Source organism: Lontra canadensis, unplaced genomic scaffold (genome assembly GCF_010015895.1).
Source record: "Lontra canadensis isolate GAN:19392208 unplaced genomic scaffold, GSC_riverotter_1.0 scaffold7, whole genome shotgun sequence".
Classification (NCBI taxonomy): Eukaryota; Metazoa; Chordata; class Mammalia; order Carnivora; family Mustelidae; genus Lontra; species Lontra canadensis.
The window spans coordinates 10,561,312-10,580,002 of NW_022631001.1; the positions used below are offsets into that span (position 1 = coordinate 10,561,312).

The following is an 18,691-nucleotide window of genomic DNA, read 5'->3' on the forward strand; positions in this document are numbered from 1 at the left end:
ATGCAGCTGAATGTCCAGTGCCTTGATACACCAGTCCTCAATTTTTAGCTGGAGGAGTTCCTTACCTGGCTTATGGCACCTTTTTTTTCTTAAGAGTTCTCTCTCATGACCCATTCTGGCTGTATTTTCCTGGAGTTACTGACAAATCCTCATGTCCTCCCTTTCAGGTCTCTCTGTACGATGCTGTTCCTCATGGAAACATGGAGTCATCTTCTAAAACCAGCTCTGATTGCTTCTCTCCTTAAATTCACATAATCCCTCCAGGACATTGGGTTACTCAGAATATAACCATATTTTTATCTCTTCTACCGAACCTCACTGATTCTCTGTGTCACGACAGGTCAATCTGTTACACCTAGGGCTTAACCTTGCCAATTCCCAGAGCTCTCAGAACTTTATTTCTCCCTCCCTGCTCCTTCTCTGTACCAGGATCGAAATTCTTTTATCCAACTAATTTCACCCACGTAATGAGTTCCTGATTAAGTGCACACCAAGAGCCCCCTGACAAGTGAATTCCTGACTCCTCTCTTCCAACTCACATATTTGGAAAGTAGTCCCGCTGGTGCTCAGGAGGTGGGTTTGGAGCGATATGGGCTGGACTGCAATCCATTATTTACCCCTGCTTCTGAGATCTGGGGCATCCTCTGTTCTCATGCCCACTCCCTGCTCCTCCTTTCCTCTTCCATGCTTTACTGTTCTACGGAGTACTATCAGACTCTAATACATCATATATTTTACTTATTTAATGTGCACTATATGCCTTCCCTGAATTAGATTGCTGGTTGTATAACAAAGGGATACTGTTTGTCTTGTTTGCTACTGCATTTCCATTAACAGAGTACACAAAATATAGATACAAATACATGTGACATAGCTGTCCCTCCCCGCTGCTGGTACTCAACAAGCAGTCTCTCTTTTAATAAAATGAACAACAAAAAATAAATAAAGGAAAGTGTTTCAATCAACACTTACTATGTAGAATCATCTACCAAAAGAATGTCTTGATACAATCTGTGACTGAATAATTGCCTCACTTTAGTAAACATTTCTTGTGTCATCTACATAATATTGTAATGCAAATAATGCGATTGAAATTCTGGTTTCTTAAATCACCCAGCTGGAGCTTGAATGATATCAGTGTATTGTTATTTTTAATCTTATATCCTTTGGAGTATGCATTGCTCTGTAATTTTTGTTGCCATGTAGATGCATTGGTTTTTAGAGTATTAACAAATCACTTAATTAAAACACACATCCACAAGATATCATGCACTAAACTTACATTTATCAATATCTTCCTTTGTATAATGTGTTAATTATTATAGTATTTTATTTTAAAATTATTTTAAATTTATTTAAAATTATTTTATTTTAAAATTATTCTCTACATTGTAGACTTTTCAAGTTATTTAGTTATTCAGCTATTGAAAGTTGCAAATTGCCTCTTGATGTGCTGAGAACATTTTAAGATCAAGGTGAATAATAAATAAGGGCCTAGAGAATGGGCCTAAAGCAAGTGCTGCAGAACCACCCAGCTGTTAGGGAGGGCATAAGAACCTGGGTGGGTGAGGAGGACTGCAAACACATTTAGAGAAGGAACACGGGTGCCTGGGTGGCTCAGCTGGTTAAATGTCTGCTTTGGGCTCTGGTCATGATCCCAGAGTCCTGGGATCTAGTTCTGTCCAAGGCTTCTTGCTCAGCAGGGAGCCTCCTTCTCCCTCTGCCCCGCTCCTGCTTGTGCTCTCTCTCTCTGACAAATAAATATATATATATTTTTTAAGACAAAAACAGAAAAAGAACCAGAGCCATGAGTGCGGTGGGAACAGTGCGGAGGAAGGATGTTCCAACCGGTCTTCCCCAGCTTGGCCCCTCATCCCCCCGCCCTACACACATACATACACGCCTGATAACACAGCAGGTGAGATTCCAGATTCCTTTCCTGGTTGCTGCAGAGAGGAGGTGCCAGGGCTAAGAGACCCAGGGGGGCCTTTCTTGGCTTCTGGTCCCAAAAGCGCCGCAGCAAATTCTCCTGATCTTGGTTTTGGAGCGGATGCTTCAAGGATTGTCCTGCTACACCTGTCCGGAGTTTAAGATCCCTCTGCCCTAAGCTGAGGGCTGACAGGACACCTGGAGATGACTGAGAAGCTGTTAGGGAGCTGGAACTATGGCTGAAGAGTCTGAGGACAGTTGGTAGTGTTTGAGGCTAGTACACAAACAGCCCCAGTTTAATGAATAATGTTGATCTATATCATCCTATTCTTATTGAATTCTCGTAGGATAACCTTCACTGTCTTCTCCTAGATATCTAACGGGACTGATGATGCTGCAGTTAATTTTTATTCGGCATAAAAACTTGACCCCAAAAAGGATTTGAATTTATTAGTGAGAAAATTAATGTTTGATTGCTTAATAAGAGCTTATTTCTCCAAACTATTTTGAAAATACAATAGGAAATAGAATTTTTTTTAAAGATTTTATTTATTCATTTGACAGAGAGAGATATCACAAGTAGGTGGAGAAGCAGAGAGAGAGAGAGAGAGAGAGAGGGGAGGAAGCAGGCTCCCTGCTGAGCAGAGAGCCCGACGCGGGGCTCCATCCCAGGACCCTGAGATCATGACCTGAGCCGAAGGCAGAGGCTTTAACCCACTGAGCCACCCAGGCACCCCTAGAATTTTTTTTTTAAACAAAAGATTATGTGGCCCGAGTCATGTTATTCCTATGTTTCTCAGGATTGGCTGTCCAGGATAGAGTGTCAAAATATTATTAAATATGTTTGTATTTTTTGTCTTCTTTATTTTTTATTTAGACACACAATTTCACTGTTTTCATTACTGCCTGCAGTGCCCCCATCCTCCAGTGCCCCCATCCCGCAGGGTCCTCGTTTTGCAGTGCCTCCATCCTGCAGTGCCCCCATCCTGCAGGGCCCCCATCCTGCAGTGTCCCTGTCTTGCAGTGCAGGCTGCTGGGACACCGCTTGCTTCTTGCAGTTCATGGTGGCTAGAACTCAGTAGCCGGGAGATTTTTCTAACACTGCTGTTGGTTGGTTTGGTGGTAGAGGGCCTCTAGAAGCAAGGCAATTCCCCTGAATCAGCTTCCCATGGTGGCCTAGAGTCCAGGGTTCTGGGAGTTTTTTTGCACTCTGCTAGCAAAGCACCACCGTGCCTTCTCTGCTATTCAGTAAGGCCCATGGCATGGGGAAAATCCTTCACTGTCCACTTCATCTCACTCCTAGGGATGGTGACTGCTCCTTGGACCTGCTATAAAGGTTCTTGTTACCTTTAACTAGATAGTATCTCATTACTGCAATGCTACTAGAACTAATCATTCTCTATATTAACTTTCCCTGCTTATGTTGCCATATGGTTTCTCTGTCTTAACTGGACCCTGACTGATAAATGTTATGTTCATGCAAATGAGTTGCTCCACATCAGTGAACTGAACTCCAGCCCCATATACCTTCAAAGGTGAGTGAAAAAATAAAGTGTTAGAAAATAGATACACAGTGTGATTTTACTTACAGTTTAAAAACCAAACAAACCCCCAAACACATAAAGAATATAGCCATGTGTGGAATAATGATAAATAACAGAAAAGATTCACGTAAGATTCAAGAAAGTGAGTATCTCTGGCAGAAGAGGAAGGCACACTCCTCAGTGGTAGATGGGACATTCAGAGATATGGGTAACATTCCTTTCCTTAATTTGGTTATTTGTGGGAGGCAGTTCTACAAATCTTCATTTCTTTATTATTTTTTACTGTACATACATTACATATACCCTTTGATAGAAACAAGATATTTGATATTTTAAGAAAAGTAATTATCCTTTATAGCACAGAGTGACTATGTTTACCAGCAGTGTGATTAGACCAGTGTAGCTCAACTAGTTGGTTAAGATAGTGATCTCTCGCCCTGGGTGACCGATAGGGCCAATGCCAGTGCAGAATTAGCCTCGATTCCCTCTACTGCCACATAAGAGTTTCAATACAGTAGGTGTTTGCCTTAATTTTAACTCTTAGTTCAAATTCAGAATATCCCTCTATAATTATAAAATAAAAATTGTCCATCTTTCTTTTTGGATTCATAGGGAGAAGAAAGAATGCTAGTGTGTGTGTGTGTGTGTGTGTGTGTGTGTGTGTGCGCGTGTGTTAACTTTATTTTTTAGTTTATTTTTTAGAATATGAATAGAATATGCCTTTTATGATTCTTGTTGAGTGACAAACCATACCTAGTCAGTATGGGTTCTCTGAAGAACCACCTCAGGCCACTTCCCTCAGAGTCCCGGCTGCAGCCTGCACCGTAAAGGCTGCGATGGAGATCTGCCTCTTCACCTCTCCCCAGGCCTTGGACGGATCCACTCGGTTTTCAATATCGAACAGAGCATCATAAATTCCTGGGAATGACTCTCCTGCATACTTGTTGTGGCTGCTGGGAGCATAGATGACGTGCCTGTTGATAAAAACAGTTGGCTGTTTCCGGACAGTTGCTGTCCAAATGATACACACAAGAGAAAAACAGGAGCGCTCTACAAATCCTGGACTGCAGAATTCTAATCTCACGATTTGAACAAGTCACTTGTCGGCTAAACTGCCAAGTTTAATCATCTCCAAAGTCCAGTCTAGGAAGCATATGTTTTGACTTTAAACAGAGGACTTCATATCGTTCAGAGCAACAAAAATAACATTAATAGTCCCAATAGCTTGTCACCTACTATGGGTCGTGCTTGTGATTAAATGATTTGCCTATAACTTTTCTAGTCCTTAAAAATAAATGCTAGAGGGGTTCCTGGGGGGCTGAGTCGGCTAAGCCTCTGACTCTTGATTTCAGCTCAGGTCACGATCTCAGGGTCTTGGGGTCCAGTCCCTCACCAGGCTCCCCACTCAGTGGGGAGTCTGCTTCTCTGCCTCTCTCTCTCTCTCCTTCTGTCCCTCCTCCCACTTGCACACGCACGTGTATCCTCTCTCCTTCTAAAATACATAAATAAATCTTAAAAAAAAAACCTCTACAAAGTTGATACTAGCATTTCAAAAAGGAGGAAACTGAGATCTGAGAGATGAAGTGATTAGTCTCAAGCTACACTGCAAGTAAGTACTGACTTTTCACTGTCGCACGTCACCCCTGGAAATGTAGCCCAGCGGTGATGATCAAAGTCCTATTTGTGACCTGCCTACCTACTACTGTGTTTTTTTTCTCTTTAAAAAAGGAGACACACTACCATGTGAGAATGCCTAGCTTAAAGCACGAATAATCATTAAAAACAGCTTTGAAAGTGTAACACGATCTGGGTAGAAGGTGATATTTTATTGAAAGACATATGTCAGTCATGTCAAAGCACGTGAAGGGAAGGGTAAGTTCCCAAGCAAAGAGGTAAAGAAGGAAAGAAGCACACTTGTGCTGCCATTGGGAGACAGTCACCATGTCTGGATGACCCCCTTACTCCTAATTCTGATCCTTTGATAATCCATAAACAAAAAGACGGGGCCATTTCTCACTAGTCACTGATCTAATTTATTCTCCAATTCTTAGCAAGATCAATCTAATGTTCATCACTGATATTTATCAGAAATGTTTAGAATTGTCAAAAATTAGAAAAAAATCTGAACATTAGGAGAATGAGTATGTAAATACATATTTTATACATTTTACATATATTTATTATGTCTTATGTGTATACATACATAAAGACAAATATATTTAAAATGAGAGGGGGCTAAAATTATATAAACCAAATATAAACATGATTTTATAACTAACTGACAGAATTGAGGTGGTTTTATTTTCTACTTGTGACTTTGTTGATCCTCTAAGTTTCCTACAATGAACATGTGTTCTTTTATAATCAGAAGTAAACAATATATTAAAAAGTATGCAGAATCACATTACATTATATGAATAATATATCATTTCCTACATATATTTTGAAATTTCTATTTGCTTACAAGAAATCAACTATATTTTTTCCACAGTGCAAAAAATAAGAAAAAAAGAATATAATCAAGTGTCATATTTGTATTCTTACCTATAGAAAGGCCTGTCTGGTAATCCTAAAGGATCAATAAATGCTCGTTCCAAAAACATCAGTTGATCATTCAAAATTCTCAATAATATTGGGCTAAACAACAAAACAAATACAGTTGTCACTTCTTGAGAAAATATGCACCACACAGCAAACTGAAAATTCACAACAAAATTAAATATGTCTTAAATCTCTATGATATGCAAATTAAGAACAATAGTGTAATAGTTACCTTTTTAAAATCTTATAGAATACTATTCTGCTGAGGCTTATAAAACCACATAAAGTTATAGTGGTTGAAAAGGACAACAGTAATTTTTATTTATTTTGAAATAATAATTGGCAATCCTGGTTTTTAAATATAAGCAAGATGTTTTTTTATCTTAGGAATCCTAATAATCTACTCAAAGAAGTCATTCGATATTGAATGGGACAGTCTATTAATGGTTAGTAGGGTTCCTGGAAAATTATGCACATTTACCAAATGATAGCCGTTTTATTATTATTTTATTATTATTAAAGCCAAATGTCCTAGTACATAATAATCCATTCCTATGAGGCACTTTGCCAGAGGGAGGAAAGATCATAGTTTTTAAAGACAGAAATCAACTTCATAGAATTTATGGTGTTTGGAATCTCCTTAAGATTTATTGCTTATTGTTGATATTTTTTTAACCCACACAAAAATTTGAAAAGAACTATAAAGTACAAGGAAAAAAAATCCCATGTTCACTCCAGGATGATATAGTTACACTAATTGGTTTACTTTGAATTTTTCTCTATATTTGTTCAATTAAAATATAATCAAAGTATTCACAATTTTAAATATTTTTGGTTTACTTCACATTTTAGAATAAATATCTTATATTTCCTTTATAATCAACTCTTTCAATGCTTATGAAATGTTCAAATTAGTGGACATTTAATTTTTTAGTAATTTCTGTCCTCTTAAGTATTGATTGCTTTAAATTATTTGATATATTTTTAAATAAACTATTCCTATTTATTATTATTATTATTTTTAAAGATTTTATTTATCTTTTTGACACAGAGAAAGCACATAAGCAGGAGGAGAGGCAGAGGGAGAAGGAGAAACAGGCTCCCTACTTACAGGGAGCCCCACATGGGGCTTGAACCCAGGACCCTGAGATAACGACCTGAGCCAAAGGCAGATATTTAACTGACTGAGCCACCCAGGCATCTCTATTTATTTATTTGTTTGTTTGTTTACTTATAGAAAGTTAGAGCATGAGCTGGGAGAGGGGTGGGGGAGGGACAGAGGGAGTAGGAGAGAGAGAATCTTAAGCAGGCTCCATGCCTAACATGGAGCCTGACGTGGGGCTCCATCTCATGACCCTGAGATCATGACCTGAGCTGAAGTCAAGAGTCATATGTTTAACCAAGTGAGCCACCCTGGAGTCCCCTGAATTGTTTGGTGTTATAATTTGTATCTTACTCTGAGAAGCTCTTTTTCCTTTCCAAACTTGAAATTATTTCCTGAAGACAAGGTCTAAGAAATGGAAATACAGGGGTGCCTGGGTGGCTCAGTGGGTTAAAGCCTCTGCCTTCAGTTCAGGTCATGATCTCAGGGTCCTGGGATCGAGCCCCACATCTGGCTCTCTGCTCAGCAGGGATCCTGCTTCCTCCTCTCTCTCTCTCTCTCTCTCTCTCTGCCTGCCTCTCTGCCTACTTGTGATCTCTATCTGTCAAATAAATAAATAAAATCTTAAAAAAAAAAAAGAAATGGAAATACAATGGCAAAGTCTAAGAACTCTGTAAATAGCTCTTGAAACTTTAACAGTATGTATTTATGCTTTTCAAAAAGGTTTTTATTTTTTGTTTTTATTTATTTATTTTTTCAAAAAGGTTTTTAAAACAATTCACAACACTACCAGAAAAGAGCAAGAGCATCTGCTCCAGGACACCATCTGGTGCAGTGGGTTCAACCAGGTTTTAAATCATTACTAAGTTGAAACAAAAATAGCTATTTTAAAAATGGTATAACTTTATTTTTACCTGTATTTTTTAATCAGTAGGGAATCTGAATGTTTTTTATGTCTGTCTGTAAAGGCAGTGTCTTCTTTTTGAGTTGTCTTGTCCATTGCCAACATTTTCAACTTTGTTCTTTTGTAGTTTCTTTTTTTAAAAAATATTTTATTTATTTATTTATTTGACAGACATAGATCACAAGTAGGCAGAGAGGCAGGTGGAGAGAGAGAGGGAAGCAGGCTTCCCGCTGAGCAGTGAGCCCCATGCGGGGCACGATCCCAGGACCCTGAGATCATGACTTGAGCTGAAGGCAGAGGCTTAACCCCCTAAGCCACCCAGGTGCCCTTCTTTTGTATTTTCTTAACCAATTTTCAAAAAATATTTTTTATGAGGTTTATATTACTCCCTTTCCATATTTGCTGGAAAAGAGGTTTTCCAGCCTTCTATCTTTGCTTTTGATGATTAACTTTCATATTCTGAACCATTTCTGTGTTTTCAAACCTGATTGCCTTTGCATTTCCCTGTTGCTTCTAAACTTAGAATTTCACTTCCAGGAAATTTCAACTTTTAATAAAGAATTTTTCTACAATGATTGCTTATGTTTGCATGCAATGGGAGGTGAAATTCAGAACTCACTTTTTTATCAGTTGCTGAGAGCTTAAACAACATTACTGTTGAATATGTTTTTCTTTCTCCATTTATTGTTGGTATGTCCTTCATTACAAAATACCTATTTCTTAACCAAATGCATTCTTATATGTCACTCATCTATTTCTGGACTGCCTGCTCTTATCTTTCAATGTATTTTTGCATCAGTCCCCAAGGATTTCATATTTGTATCATCATAATAGGCTTAATACACAATCAATGTTTACTCTCAAAAACTTCTATTTTAAAAAAATTTCCTTAATATTGTCTCATTATTTTTCTCCCATCTTAAAGTTCTATTCCAATTATGTTTATTTTGGTGATTTCACACAGAATTAATGCTAAATGCTTAATATTGGAAGAGAACTGACTTCTCAATACTTGTTCTGGAGAAAGAATTTTACCGGGTAGAAGTGGAAATGAGGAACTCTGGAGGTAATGACATTAAGAAGAGAAAGAAAAGAAAGTACGTTCTGGAAATATGAGAAGTTGGTTGAAGTATGATGGACAGACACTGAAAGAACATGAGATGAGGCTAGAAAAAGCTGGGGTCACACAGTGGAGGACCTTTAATGCTAAGGTGGGAATTTTGTAACTAAACAGTTGGTTATTAAGGAGTTGCTGGAATTTCTCAGCATATGCCTGCCACTCAAAAAGTTAGAGATGGGGGCACCTGGGTGTCTCAGTGGGTTAAAGCCTCTACCTTCAGCTCAGGTCATGATCTCAGGGTCCTGGGATCGAGCCCTGCATCTGGCTCTCTGCTCAGCCGGTAGTCTGCTTCCCCCTCTCTCTCTGCCTGCCTCTCTGCCTACTTGTGATCTCTGTCAAATAAATAAATAAAATCTTAAAAAAAAAAAAAAAAGAAAGTTAGAGAGGGGTCTTGCTGAGATATGGCAGCCCTGTACAGGATGCCTTAAGGTGGAGAGACAGAAAGGAGCAAAAACACTTCCCAAAGATATTTCAGCAACAAAGATGTCAATTAGTATCTCTTTCTCATTGTATCTGTTCTAGCCATAAGTTAAAAATGTGGAACATACTTGTTTTTGTCCAAGTCTTGAAGTCTCTCATTGAACTTAGAAGCAATTTCTGTAAAGTTCTTCACAGCAGAGAAAAGTGCATCTGAAATAGAAATCGGGGCTTAGGGGCATTGTCCTCTGGCTTATGCAAAGGGGACAGTATAGGAAGCAGTTTGTTCTCTTCTGTACTTTACAAGGTTCTTATATTTATATATTACAAGAGGGGCATTGGTGAAATGGCAAATACATTTATAAATGTAAACAATATCTGATCTCACAGACTGGCAATAAATAACACGTGGACTAAGGTCGGTCACTACATTTTAGAGATTAATTGAAAGATGAGTTTTGAGGGAGGAGGGGTAGCATACCAAATGACACACGGTATGTTTTCATTTCTTGTGGATGTTTCATTGAAATATTGTAGATCTTGTCAGCATACTTTCTCAAAACGATAGCATAATCTCGACAGTCAAATGGGAGCACTATGGAATTGGCTAGTTCAAATACCATCCCTCCTCGAACCTGTGCCACAGCGAGGTGGTACTTAAAAGTTGGATCATAAAATTTTTCCACCAATTCATATGTTTCATAGACACTGTGATACAATGGATAGCTCCTGAATTTGCTTGTTGCCTACAAAAAGAAAAGGAAAAAGAGCCACACAAAAGAACACAAAAACCAAACTATATCTCTTATAAAATAGCTTATAATAAGATGCATAGTACCATATTTACTATTAACATTAGTAAAACTATTTTGGCCAGTAATGAATAAAGAAATGTATTTAAGAACCTTAATAATACACTTACTAAAGGGTTAATATTATAATATGAAAATATATCCCAGATGTGTAATTAAAAAATATGTGTATACAACATAAATGATAGAATAAAAATTATCTGGAAAGACCTAATGGTCTTGTCTTCAAGGATATAGGAGATGTGAAAACATTTCTGAAACAAAGACAAGATAATGTTGCATTTCAGTCTAAATAATTTAAGAAGATAGGGAATTGCTAGAGGCGATGGTATATGAGCATTATACAACATTATATATGGTAAAGCTGCAAAATGCTAATGACTGAAATTCCACAAATGGATGATTTTCTGACAAGCAGCCTGTGGAAGTGTGAAGAGTCCGCACAGTAAGGAGAAATGTAGTGGATTCAGAATCTCATGAAGGAGAGAGAAGGAATGCTCAGATATATACAAGACACCAAGAACATAAACAAAAGGCCAGAGGCAAGGACTTTTCAAACTTTGAATTGCTGATTTATGTCTTTTGTCTGTCTTATTTAGTTGTGGTTTTTTTTTTTAATTGACATAAAAGAACACTTTATTTAGCAGTGTGTTGAAGCGGCTAGGATTCTAAAATTAGATAGCTGGAGTTTGAATCCAGCCCGTAGGACCTATTACCAAATAACTCTGACTGGTTATTAACCCAAAGATTATTAGCTTTTCTTTAGTATTCTCATGAGTAAAACATAGATAATATTAACATCTAGCCTCAACCCACCCCCATCTAACCCTGCCTAACTTCCTACCCCAGTGGTAGGATTAAAGATTTCCTGTCTGGAGAGAATAACTAGTCCAAGAGAAAAGATCGATAGATTCTATAGACCTATAGTTGTTGCCTCCCCACAAAGCATTGAGAACAGGCATTCTCAATCACTCTTCTCTGAAGCCTCCCATTTGACAGCTGCCGCCCTTGCATACATGGCTTCAGTCAGCTTCTCATGGACTAATTCCTAAATAAGACAGGTGGCCAAAGATGACCAGGCACTTGAAAACAGCCTTTGACTTAAAAGATACAGACCAAAAACACAAACTAAAATAAAATCAACTTAAGAGTAAGGAGGTACTGCAAGGAATGGAGGGAAACTTATAGTAATAATAATAATAATAATAATAATAATATAAAGATTTCAATAAAAAAGAATGACAGAGTTGAGAAAGATATATTTTTTTAAGATTTTATTTACTTATTTGATGGGCAGAGATCACAAGTAGGCAGAGAGGCAGGCAGAAAGAGAGGAAGGAAAGCAGGCTCCCTGCTGATCAGAGAGCCCGATGCAGGCCTCAATCCCAGGACCCTGAGATCATAACCTGAGCCAAAGGCAGAGGCTTTAACCCACTAAGCCACCCAGGTGCCCCAAAATATTTCTGATAGTAAAAAACAAAACAAAACAAAAAAACACAGATAAGAAACAAAAGATAAAAAATAAGCACATCAGAAAATAATCCCCAGATGTTAAACAACTAGTAATAGTTCAAAAAAGTCAAAAGAGGGAAGAAGTGATCAAAGGGAAAAACATTCCCTCCAATTGCAGGATGTGGGTTTCCAGACCAAAAGGCCCACTCTGTGCCTAGCCCAGTGTAAGGAAAAATGGTGTAACCAAAGCACACACATACAACGAGGACCACATAAAAGATACCAGAACCTTCCTTTAAAAAAAGTCTCCTTTTCAAGAAGTTCCTGAAGGATGTGTTCCAAACATACTAAAGAGTAAACAAGAAAAAGAAAGATACAAAATCCAGGAAAGAGAGGATGCAGAACAGGAGAGAATTGAAGGTACTCTCAGACTTTTCAGTGAAAGAAAATTTCACAGGCAAGAGCTGTGTCACAGGGAAAGAGAACCACCAGAGAACCCAGACGAGTAGGAGAAGAAGAACCCAAGAGAGAAAAAGAAATCTATCAGATCACTGATATGTTGGAATATACTAAAAGTTTGTGGTGAGTTAGTTATGGACACACGGAGGGGGAAAAAAAGATACTCTAATCCACAAGTATGGTACAATAGTATATTGAGAAAACGCAATGAGGGAAAATATTTGAGAGTTGGGAGAAAAGTTGATATAGAAGCGCAAAAATGCCTATCTTCCCTAATGAGAAGCAAATGGAAGATACGTCAAACTGAAAAAGAAATAAATGGCACCAGGAACACAGTATGTGTAAGCATGCATGTAGATATCAGAAGAAACCAATGAAAAAAACTGAAAAAATGTGAATCTGTTGAACAGAAGCAGAGGTGGGACAAGCCCACAAGAATAAGGGACCAGTGTTTTTCATCATACATACTTACAGAACTGTTATGAGCTTTTGTGAACTATGTTCTTATGTTACCTTGGTAAACATAAAAACTGTAAAATTGTCATTACCACCAGCATGAACGATGGCAGGGAAAAAATCATGAACTGTATATGTGTTCACTGTTCCTTGTGCCATAGAGCATAACTTTCACGTTTACTTATTGGAGATCAAATGGGATAAAAATCCAAATATTTCTAGTGTAAGTAACTGGGTGAAAGCAATGCCACCTAGTGAAACAGAAAATAGATTTAAAGGAATACAAGCAAGTAAGTTCTAAGGCTCAGGACGCCGGATGTGGGCATTCCCCCGTGTGACAGTAGCCCCACCTCAACCACTTCTGCTTCAAATTCCTCTATTTCTTAAAGGCTTACGTTGTCTTTTTTTTAAATTCAGAATTATTTGTTTAGCTAAAATATATGCATAAGCAATCTTCAAAAACATTCTGACAGACTTACCCAGTTTTTAGTGTACCGTGCTCTGCCTGAAGCAATTCCAAGTCTTTGGAAGAACACCTCAAAGTCATTACCAGATCCCAGTTTGCTAATCCTTTTAGAGATAAAATGGGAGATTACCTGAGTAGTTTCTTCAGTGACTACAATTTAAAGCTTAATTAAACTCCATTCTTGCTCTTATAATGTTTCTTTATAAAAATCGTATCAGACGAACAACAACAAAAAATAATTGAGAGGAAAAATTGAGAGAAATAACTGATCACAAAGTATCTACTTCAATAAGACTATCTTGGGTAGTAGTGACCATTGTTCTTTTGGGTTCCTGGACCCAATTCCAACATGTGGAGGGGGATGTGTGGCGTTTCCCGTACCAGCGACAAGCAATGCTCTGGGACACTAGCTATGTGTCCTCCAATTCAACTCAATTCTGACACTGAAGGTAGCACAGATTCCACAGGTGAAGAGCTCAGTCAAACAGGACTGCCTCTCCACCGATTTCAGAACCAACCACAAATCCAGGTTGTCATCTGTGTTTCTGACTGACCGGCTGCAGATTGGAGATTCTCAAGTACTGTTCCTTGGGTTCAAATAATTTGCTAGAGCTGTTCCCAGAACCCAGAGAACAATTTTACTTAGATTAGATTACTTAGATCACCGGTTTATTATAAAAGGATGTAACTCAGGAACAGCCAGATGGAGGAGGTGCAGAGGGCAATGTGTAGGGAAAGTACACACAGTGGTCCACACCCTCCCCAGGTGCCCCACTCTGCTCTAAGTTCCATGTATCCACCAACGTGGAAGCCCTCTGAACCCTGTCTTCTTGGGTTTGTATGCAGGCTTCATTACAAAGACACAATTGATTAAATAATTGGCCACTGCAGACTGATTCAACCTCTGGTTATGGGGTGGGACTGAAATCCCAACCCTCTAATTATATGGTCGGTTCTCTTGGCCATCAGCCCCCATCCTTAGGTGGGGTCCAAGGGTCACCCTGCTAACATAACGAGAGATACCCTTGTCTCTTTCATCACTTAGAACATTTTAAAGGTTTCAGGAGCTCTCTGTGCCACTCAACGGGCCAAAGATTGAATATATACTTCCTATTATAAATTATAATATCACAATTGCATAGGTTAATTTTTTTAAAGATTCATTAAGTTGGAAAATATTTTCCCTCAACTTATTTTATCATCTGTATTTGTTGTTCATGATAAAGTTAGTAGAAGCAGAATTATTTTTAGATAATTCAGATGTAAATCCTACCTTAAATTTTTTTAATTATTCGTACTCTTGATAGGTATAATCTTATCTATAATCAATCCATATCTGAGATACTTACTCCTTTAACCTTGCCTGTGAAGACACTTCCAATACTGAAATGACGCCTGTATTTTTCTTAGAGAAACCAAAATATTCTTTGACTGTATGATATTCAGAAAAAGGAAAACGTATCGAGTAACTTAGGTACAGAAATGCTAGGGGAACTTCTTTACATTATAACTTTGGACTTATGGAGCATGCTATGTTTTGCCTTCTCAAAAAAGAAACATTTTTAGATGGCCTACAGGTTTAACTTCAAAACACATGGCAATATTTTATTTGTGAACCAAAGCATCACCTTCCCTTTGAAAGAAAGCACACTTTCATTTTCAACCCAGTCCTACACTCTATCCAGTAGAAAGTCTTGTTTGTTTACCTTGGCATGCCACTGAACTCTGGTGAAGGACTTTTTCCATTCCAGCTCTCATAAAGAGATCTGCCTTCAAAGCCTTCATCAGGGCTTTGGAGCTACAGATTAAAAGTGAAAAAAAAGAAAATAATTATAAATAAGATATTTTAAAATTTAAATGTCCATTAACCAGGGAATAAATTACTAAAGTATATTCAGCAAAATGCATGATACACAATTTGCACATTAGCTGTCATTAAGAATTGCAATAATGAGTTTCTGATAATAGAGGAAAATGTTCATGCTACTATATATAAATGTGACTATTACAAAAAATACATGAAGTATATGGAAAAGTAGGCCATATTATTACCAAGCCACTTATGCAAATGAAAGGTCATATTGTAAGACTTTTTTGTCTATTTTTTCTGAATTGAGGAAGGCTGTTCTCAAAAACACATGTTTCTTTCCTCTTCTAAAAAGAAAATGAAAAGAAGCAAGGTGTTTAAAAGAAGGTAATTCTTTTAATATTGCTTCTTGACAGTAAGGTTGCTAAAGTCATTAAAACATAATAAAACAAATGCATTAATTTTTATTTAATTAATTATTTATTGTAATTTTGTTAAATACTGGGCCTGAAATACATTTTCTGGTTTTACAGATGAGGAAAAAGAATTTCACTCAAGCTTCTAAGTTGACACCAAATTTTGATATAAGGGACAGCACTACTCCATTTATGCTAAAAAATGCACATTCAGAACCGTGTAGAAATACAGTACTAAATTTTCCATTTATCACTCAAATGTAAAATGCTATTAATCACTCTCCCCAAACAAAATAGAACAAAACCAACCCCCAAACTGTCAACCATCGTGTAATTTCAAAGGTGACCTAGAGGGTGGTGTTTTTGCAAATGTCCCTGTAGGACACCGAACCAGCCAGAAAAAGAATATAACTGATGAGCTTCCTTAGCATTTACCTTAAATTACATGAATGGTGCACATTCTCAGAAACACGCTGTCGCAGATACATGGTCTCACCTAGCCTCTGCCCCAAACCGACCGGACCCTGGAGTCAGCGGTTGGTGTTTCCACACATACTCCTTCTCAGTCCCTTGAAACTTTAACTCTTCCTGAGTCCTGGGCTAATTGATATCAGCACATGAAGGAGTATAAATCAGTTTTTAAATTAAGGAGTGAAATCACAGGACCAAGTCCCACTTCAGCCACTGCACGAGTTGTGTGACTCGGGAGCTAATGCTTTTTGATCTTAGTTTTCTCAATTTCTAATGGGGATGGCAGACACAATGCTACCCCAAGGCTGCTTCAGGGTAGTTGGTAGAGATGGGGTAACATGTGTAAACAGTTTATTAAATGTAATGTTCTCTGGAGTTTAGTAGATGTAATATTTGCTATGCAAGAGAAAGATAGGACATAATAATCGTACCTCAAGAAAACATCACTTGTAGAACTCAAACTTTCTAAAATTATACATAATTATTTTTACCTCCTTTGTTAGGTTGTATACCAAGCTGTACATCAGTGGGGTACAATCAACTCTCAGAGTATAGTTCCCTTAAAGATAAAGAGAGAGTGGTTTTTTTTTTATTTACTTTATTCTTTCATTCAAAGATAAATCCTAATTCTTTATCCAAAAGGATCCTCTTAAAACCTAAGTCCAATAAAAACTCTCCAACTTACTATTTAATAAAGGTATCATGCTCATCACAGCCCTCATTTCCAAGCATGAAACAACCCCTGAGGCCGCTCCAGATTTTCACCTCCCACTCTGCCTACTCCACTGCTTAGGGGCTTTGCACATACAGTTCCCTTGGCCTGGAACAGTGTTCTGCACTGATCTGACTCTAGTCTAATGTCATGTTTTCTGAGAGTTTCCCCCAAAATCCTACCTAAAGGAGCACACTTTCTTCTCTTTATCCTAGCCACTCTTTTTTTTTTTTTTTTTCTGATGGTGCTTTATTTTTCTCATTGTTTATCTCTCAAACATGTTAACTATTTGCCTTTTTCTTTTCCATCCTCCCACCAGACTAGAAGTTCCATGGGAGCAGGGGTTCTCTTTTATTGTGGTCCCATCCCCAGGGCTTAGCACAGAGTCCTAGCCTTTAGCATTTACCCAATAAATATTTGTTGCAAAAACGCATTTTTGGGGGTGCCTCGGTGGCTCAGTCAATAAAGCGTCCGACTCTTGATTTCAGCTCAGGTCATGGTCCCAGGGTCCCGAATCAATACCTGAATCGGGCCGCATGCTCAGCTAGCAGTCTGCTTGAGATTCTCTCTCTCCCTCTCCCCTAGCTTCTCCCCCCAGCTTAGATGTGTGCACACGCACATGCTCTCTTTCTCTCAAATAGAATAAATAAAATCTTTTTAAAAAATGTATTTGTAAGGCAGATACTCTCCAGCTACTTCTTAATAAAGAGCAGAGGTGGTGTTCCCATTGCTCAGGAATTCTGTTTGATGAGTTTGAGAATCATGTGAACAGCCAGGAGAGGTCCCCCCAAGAAGCTGTGGGAGCACAGGGAGGGGATGCTAAAGCAGGTTGGGGTCTTGGGGAAGGGGAGGTTAAGACAACTTCATCAAGGAACAGCCCATACAAATACCCAGAAATAAAATAGTACACAATGTACTCAGAGAATGGCCAGCAGTTCTTATCTCAAAACTTCAGATCCATGTCTGGGGACAGAAAAAGTTGAGGCTTTAACAATAAGTAGACACCCCAGCGGAACTGTTCATAGAACCTGAAAGGCTGGTTCTAAAATCCAACTGGAAGAATACATATATACAGATTTTAGCCACTGCCATTTTAATTTTTTTAAATTTTTTCATTTTTAAAATATTTTATTTGTCAGAAAGAGACAGAGAGAGAACACAAGCACAGGGAAAGGCAAGCAGAGAGGGAAGCAGACTCCCTGCTGAGCAAGGATCCTGATGGGACACGATCCCAGGATCCTGGGATCATGACCCAAGCTGAAGGCACATGCTCAACGGACAGAGCCACCCAGGCATCCCCAGCCACTGCCATTTTTAAAAGCGCTAAGAGCTAGTAGAAGTGCAAACCAGAGAGTCAGAGAGGAAGTGTGGCAGCAAAGTATTACCACGTAATGCACACGTAGCATGATCCAGCCACGAAACTGTAGCTCTCTACTCTCCACTTGTATAGAAAAAGGCAAGGCAGGCAAATAAACAAGATATTTACTGCAGCAAATTGAAGCCATCTGACCATCAGCTAGAGAACTGAGACATAAATTACTCTGTTGAAAACACTGTACAAGTTTTTGTTTTCAAGGGATAGATCTATATATACTGGCATGGGAAGTTTTCCATAATATGCTGTTGAATGGAAAAGGAGAAGACACAGAACCACATAGCATGTAGTACGTAGTACGTAATATGTAATGAAAACCTGTATAAGGTAGTGAGGGGCAGCAGAATACAGTAGTTAGAAGGATAAAGTTGACCAGCTGGATTTAAGTCTCAGCTCAATCCTTTACTAGCTCTGTGACCTTGGGAAAGTTACTTAATCTCTCTGAATTGGTGGTTTTCTCTTCTATACAAGGGAGATAATAAAGTACTACCTAACAGGATTATTAGACTGAATAAATGTTTCCATGTAAAGCACTTAAGACAGCACCTTCAACACCACTGATGGTTTGTAGAGCTCAGTTCTATACGTAAATGTCAGTGTGATGGAAATATCCCAAATTTAGGACAGTACCACCTTTGGAGAGAGGGCTGAGTTTGAAAGTGGTATTAGTAAAGGTTTTTGCTTTAATTATCAATTTTGCATTTTACC

General features: G+C 38.2%; 1 protein-coding gene across 3 annotated transcripts in view; it reads right to left on the minus strand.

The window, feature by feature from the left end:
- Positions 1 to 4,189: 4,189 nt before the first annotated feature.
- Positions 4,190 to 18,691, minus strand: part of LOC116864964 (glutamate carboxypeptidase 2) — a 59,016-nt gene continuing 44,514 nt past the window's right edge. The window contains exons 13-19 of one of the 3 annotated variants that reach the window (XM_032852837.1): positions 16,388 to 16,455; positions 14,909 to 15,000; positions 13,216 to 13,306; positions 10,039 to 10,303; positions 9,689 to 9,770; positions 6,018 to 6,110; positions 4,190 to 4,447 (exon numbers count right to left, since the gene is read on the minus strand). In XM_032852837.1, coding sequence (XP_032708728.1) covers positions 4,258 to 4,447; positions 6,018 to 6,110; positions 9,689 to 9,770; positions 10,039 to 10,303; positions 13,216 to 13,306; positions 14,909 to 15,000; positions 16,388 to 16,455 — 881 coding nt within the window. In that variant the 3' untranslated portion in view covers positions 4,190 to 4,257. Of the gene's footprint in view, positions 4,448 to 6,017; positions 6,170 to 9,688; positions 9,771 to 10,038; positions 10,304 to 13,215; positions 13,307 to 14,908; positions 15,001 to 16,387; positions 16,456 to 18,691 lie in introns of those variants that run through there. The other 2 variants (XM_032852838.1, XM_032852836.1) reach the window with 2 other exon arrangements.